The sequence below is a fragment of the Pollicipes pollicipes genome, unplaced genomic scaffold, assembly GCF_011947565.3.
Source record: "Pollicipes pollicipes isolate AB1234 unplaced genomic scaffold, Ppol_2.1 Scaffold_4881;HRSCAF=5763_pilon_pilon_pilon, whole genome shotgun sequence".
Taxonomy (NCBI): Eukaryota; Metazoa; Arthropoda; class Thecostraca; order Pollicipedomorpha; family Pollicipedidae; genus Pollicipes; species Pollicipes pollicipes.
In genome coordinates, this window is record NW_023596576.1 from 47,934,416 (window position 1) to 47,940,546 (window position 6,131).

Sequence of the window (6,131 nt, forward strand, 5' to 3'; positions counted from 1 at the left end):
CTGAACTGGTCTAGTGGGAGTCATAAACTTTTGGTTTTGTGATATGAGATCGGTGAAATTGTATTGAGTTGCACGTTTTCACCCCTCAGATGCGTTTCTTAAGATGAAACGTTATGTTTAGTAAGCAGACAACTACTTTCAAGTAAATTAATAGCAAAATTCTGTATTGCAGTCCTTCCTCGCAAAGAAGAAAATGAAACTCCTTTCGTTCAAAACCTGTCTTTAAAAACCACTTGAAAGTATAGTGATCATATCTTGGCCGCTTGCAAGGAAAATCAGCGCACTAGGTTCTTGGCCGAGGTGTGGTGATTATTGTTTGCATTTACGGCAGCTTGCCCACTTTATTGGCTTTGCTTGCTGCCGCTGCCGCTGGATTTTGAAGTGATTTGCAGACAGAATGCACTATAGTTCCTTTGAGAGCCCTTATTCGACAATGAGTCGACACTTCCCGAGACCCCGAGGAGGGGAAGGAGAGGAGAGAGATCTCTCCGCGCACAGCCCCTGGGTTCCCGGGAGCCGCCTAGGAGCACTGGCGGGTCGATCAGGCTGTGTGTGTGTCGAGGTGGCTGTCATGCCCTGAAGTCAGGACGGCCACGCTGCCGTGGAATGCCCGATGAATCTGTCACTTGGAGCGCCGTCTCAACGGGATGTCCAGCCAGTCTGTCGACTGGAGCCCCGTCTCAGCGAGATGCCCGACCAGCGTACCCACCGGACATCCGCCTCGGCGACATGCCGGATCCGTCTGTCGACCCGAGCTTGTATCAGGGGAATGACCGACCTGTAACCAGTTTTGTAAAGAGAAGTAACTGCACATTTTTGACCGGCTAAAGTACTTTCAGCTAAAATGCAGACGTGCCATAATTTCCGATGCTGTTCCGCTACTTGCAGAAGTAAACAAAGCTGTTTGGTTCTTGTGTTCATACTGTGAGCTTCCCTGTACTTCGCGTGGAGGCAATACGCGCCTCAACAACAAAGACCCCCTGAAATAGCTGACTTTACGCTTACCCAAGGTTGCGCGTTTTGTGCACTTATATCATGTGTGTTCGCGTCATAGCAAGACAGAAAAACACCTCGTGAACCTCGCGACTTGTGGAAAAGACGTAGGTTTTCATCCCAGCCTGCCAGCTTTATTCACCACACTTCTTAGCATATGTTTGTGGCGCCTACAACGTTACAGTACGAACTGCAGTTGAATTGATTTCTCTCACATACGTACACGTCCACCCTTTCTTTAAAGTTCACCCAGTATGGGGACACTACTTCATTGCTCAACAATTTCTCACTGCACGTTATCTGTCGGTCTAAACGGCCTGCTCCTCCGCTCCTGCTTGTCGTCATGCGCCGAGTCTTGTATGATCATCACGGTTTATTTTACGACCAGCGCATCTTAAAATTTACTTCAGTTTCGGATTTAATGTCTTCGCCACGGCCAAGTCATCTACGTTTATGAAACCCGATGGATGTTCGGTGAAGTACGGAGTGACTCTTTACTTCAGATTTTCCTGCCAATAGTCAAATTTATGTGCGTAAGAGTACGTAGTTGCTCCGTGCTTTATGCGACCGGATTCAAAGTGAAAGCTGGATAAGTCGCTCGTTACACAACCAAAACTTACGACATTTTCTTTATGAAACTGGTTACAGTTCGTCGATCGGGGGCCAGTCTCAGACTTCTTATTTCGTGAGCGCAGCATGGCTGTAGATTTGAGTCATTTTGTCGTTAGCAACACGACCAGGGGTGGTATGCTGCTGTTTCGGTACGTGTGATGGATGTTGCGTTTGCTCCAAATGTTGGCGGATTTCAGCATGCTTAGATTGGCGACGCCTTGAGTGGCGGCTGAGTATATTGGGCCGGCCAGCGGTGACGTCTGGATCATACTGCTTACCCTGTTCTAGAAGGGCCCGCCGTGTGCCGGGCGTCGGCAGGGGGCGATCGATGGGTAGCTGCTGCACGGTGTATAAGTCAATGGCACTACGAGCTGGGATTCAGGCACCGTATCCCTTCTCTCTTGGGTACAACTGTGCCGATTCTGGCTGCCCCGTCCGATTGCATGGTTGCGTCCTGCATGATCCACTACGCACGTCGCCGTTACGTGACTGCGGTAGCTGTCAGCCGAGTCAGTTATTTATTCATGTCCGGTCTGTGTGTGTGTGCCGGTGAGCAGGGCCGCTCCCGTCTCCGGAGCAGGTTTTACACTCGGAACGTACGAACCTGCGGCAGTGGAGGTAGCAACACTTGCGGTGCCGGTGGCGCCTCGTATTTCACGGCTGAGGAGGCGACCACAGGCTCAGGTCGTGCTGCAACCGAGAACATGCACAGTCGTCCAGTTAGTCGTAAAGAAAACGCCAGTGAACGAGGGTGGGCGAAGGCTTACAGAGGCGGGTTTCAAATGGCGTCAGCCACCTGGTTACACAAAGCACAGATGCTTTGTCGGCATTGTATGGTTCGCTCGAGCCTCGGCCCATGGTCTGCCTCTCCCGGTCGTGGGAGACGGCTGGTCGGCAGGGTCACCGCGCTGGGGCTCGGCCGTTGCCAGGTGCTTCGCTCGGTGTCGAAGTCCAGTTAGCTGCGCGATGCTCTGTTTCAGCCGCCCCCTGGCTCGGTGTCCGGGAGCCCTTGGGCAGACCGGTTTTACTCGCCTGGGCTGGGCTGTTTGTGGCCTTGTTCCAAGGATACTGGGAGACGCGGAAGGTGAGACGTCTTGCCGCCACTAGCCACAGCCCGTCAGCAGCGGACTGGACGCCATTTTGCCGGGGTTGTCGCGATCCAGCGGTTGCGCCGACGCAGTCGAGCAGCGGTGGCGACGGAATGCAAAGGATGTTTTCAGAGCTAAAAAAAATCGTCGGCCACTGACCACGGATTGGAACAGACGCGGCCCGATGCGGATATCCAGTCTCAGGCCCTCAAGCTGTGGAGCTGCTGGCGATCCGCGGGCGGGTCACAGCTGCCCAAAGTCACTCAGCAAATACTCAAGTGGCTCCCGGGTAGATGTCAGCCGGTTTCATACACCCTTACCTGCGCCGTCGGGTTTGAATGTAACAATTTGTGGTTCGGGTTACGACGGGAATTTCATGGCTACTCCCGCACGGAGATCCAGCGCTGAGGTAGCACTTTGAGGCCGCTAAAGGCGCCCAAAGATTCATCGATGGCGTTTCCTCGTCACGGCAGCTGCATGTTCTGCGACATCCGATTCGGGCAGCGTTGAAGGTATTGTATCCCCGAAGCGGGAATAAACCAGCGAGTTATATCAGCGAAGCGCGTTGATATGGGGACTTCGTAAAATAGCCTGAAGACCGTTCACCATAACTTTCATTTCACGAAAGCAATCACGCTACCAAATTGCGGTTATGATCTGGACCGATCCAGGTATGTTAAGTATGCGCTCTGATATTTTAGTATCCTTGGCTTTTAACGTTTCAACCGTTACGACGTTATTAATTTCCAGATGACTTCAGGGTCAGTCTCCCTTGGTTTCGGCTTGAGCCGTCTTTTTTGTGCCCGCAGACCCGCAAAGCAAAGTTAGAAAAACCGTAGGTTTTTGCGGATACTTCTGGCAAACTGGCGGGTTTCTGCGGGCCTCCAGACCACGACAAACGATATTGTTTATGTGCTCATAAATAACATTCGCCCATGTCTTCTCAAACTTCACACCAGAGGGGTCAGTGGGACCTAAACGCATTTGGGTCGCGTTGCAGAAATCCATTAATTGTCTAAAAATATGATAGCATGCCACCAATAAAGATCAAAGTGGGTCAGCAGCCTATGATGGCCTGAAATTGTCATTTATAAAGAATGTGGGGGAGTGTTGTGTTGGAATGACAAACAGACAAAAGCTTTGCTATGTTATAACGGTTAACATTCAGTTGATACATTGGCTCACGTCTCGTCCAGATAGAAGCGAGCTAAACGCCTGGCATCACATGGACCTAACGATACTCAGCCTTAACCTAAACCTAACCCCACATTCAGGGCACGTTGAAAGCAATAGAAAAGCCCAAGTGTCGGGCCGTGAATGCGGCCCAGATGCCGCCAGTGGCCGCGGCCGCCATCCCAGCTGTGCTCGGCTGTCGGCTGCACCTGTGGGGCCGACTGTCGGGCGCTGCCGCCAGTGCCGTTGCCGTCGTCGTCGCCATGCTGTCCCGGGTCCGCATCGCGCGTCGCAGAGAGGTTCGGCGAGCGGGGTTTGCCGTGGCTGGCCGGCGGTCGCCGGCGGTGGTGTGGCCGGCCGGGCGGCGATGGCCGGTCTGACCACCGCGTCCCTGCTCCCGCGGCTACAGCCGGGAGGTGGGCTGGTGTCGTGCGCTGGGGACGGTATGTGACCTGCTCGGGGCGCGGGCGGCGGTGCGGCCTGTCGCCGGGTGTCCTGCCATGGTGTAAGTCGTGGCGACGCCAGTGAGCGAGCAGCATGGTGGTTCGGCTCTGATCTGGGTAGCTCCGGCTTTATCTGGAGGGGCTTGACGTCAGAGACGTGCACGTTTCGTGCTAATGCAAGCATGGGGTGTTATGTGTGTGTGTGTGTGGGTGGGTGTCTGTGTGCCGGGGCGTTGGAAACAGACGGCTCTCCGCTCACGGCGTCAGCGGCCGTCCCGCATGTGGTGTGGCGCCGCCCGGCCAGCGCCGCCCGGCCAGCCGCCTAGTCAACGCCGCCTGGCCAGCGCCACCCGGCCAGCGGCGCCTAGTCAACGCCGCCCGGCCAGCGCCGCCGGCCGGCTAGTCACGCCAGCCCAGCGCGCCGCAGCGCCGCCCGGCCAGCGGCGCGTAGTCAGCGCCGCCAGCCCAGCGCCGCCCGGCCAGCGGCGCCCGGCCACGCTTTGTGGTCCCAGCGGAGCGGAGGCCGGTCCGGTGCCCTTGTGCGGTCACGTACGCGCCACACTTCGGCGCCACTCGCATGGTGTGTTGTCATAGCGATGCGGCGTACGTGTATCGTTGACACAACCGTACACAGGCCATTGGGCGAGTTGACAGGATCAAATCAAAAGAAGTTGCCTTTGGGCGTGGGACAGAATAGTAGACCGAACAGTTACGTATGATCCTTGGACAGGGAACGGAAGCCCCCGCCGTATGTTAATGGTTGTTTTGTGCGTGCCATTGGTAGTGGTTCACATTTAGAGTTGTCTTTGACATCAGGGTACCACATAAACAAAGCGGAATGGCTCCTGCCGTCTTCAAATGTTATGTTCTGGGTTTGGGTATCAGTGACACCCGACTTGCGCTCAGGAGTTCCAGCTGCCGAATCGCTGAATTTAAGTCTAATCGCGTGCGTATATTCCTTTTCGGCTCGATACAACAGCTGAGCAGCCTTTGTACGGCGGCATGTAACCACTGTACGGTGGCCCGTAACCACTGCAGCCACTGTACCGCGGCCTGTAGCCACTACAGCCACTGTACGGCGGCTTGTAGCCACTGCAACCAATGTACGGCCCGTAGCCACCGCAGCCACTGTACGGCGGCCTGTAGCCACTGGAGCCACTGTACGGCGGCCTGTAACCACTGCAGCCACTGTACGGCGACCTGTAGCCACTACAGTCTCCGTGTGGCGGCCTGTAAACATTGAAGCCACAGTTTGGCGGCCTGTCGTCGCGGCGTCTGCCATCGCCCATCGAAGTACTCTGGTCATGCTGACGGCCGACCAGCTCTTTCGTAGGATCATACGGCTGTGCTGAATGCGTGGCTCTTCGCTCGGTGCTTAAGATGTATGACATGCCCCGAAACGCAGGCTGCTTTCTGAAATTTGCGTTTTGACCTACACTGTGCCAGAATATCTATCTTTTTGTGCTATCCTCTCTTCTTCCTGGATTCAAACCGAAATAAATCGTCTTGCCGACGCAATATGCGTCGGTGGGTCGGCTTATCCCCTTGCGAACGGAATCCGTCTTGTGTGGTGCAGTCAGAGCTTGCAGGGCTCGTCAGGGGCCCTCGCCGACATCACGTGCTCGCGACAGGCCGCTGAACGCTAGCATGTGGCATTGCACTGGAGGCCCGGTCCCCGGCCGCCAGCGTTGTAACGTGTCTGACGATGGTGATGTGGGACACATAGACTCCGCCATATGGCTGGGGTGGGTTTCAGCTGGTCGAGCTGGTCGCCACTAGGAGCATGGCGGTTGCGTGCCGCTGACGCGAACGCTGTCATCGC

The 6,131-nt window shown here is 55.3% G+C and overlaps 1 protein-coding gene across 1 annotated transcript in view; it reads right to left on the reverse strand.

Moving 5' to 3' along the window:
- Positions 1–2,259: 2,259 nt before the first annotated feature.
- Positions 2,260–6,131, reverse strand: part of LOC119100499 (TBC1 domain family member 17-like) — a 14,422-nt gene continuing 10,550 nt past the window's right edge. The window contains 1 exon segment of the mRNA XM_037223589.1: positions 2,260–2,265. Within this exon segment, the coding sequence (XP_037079484.1) occupies positions 2,260–2,265 (6 nt within the window).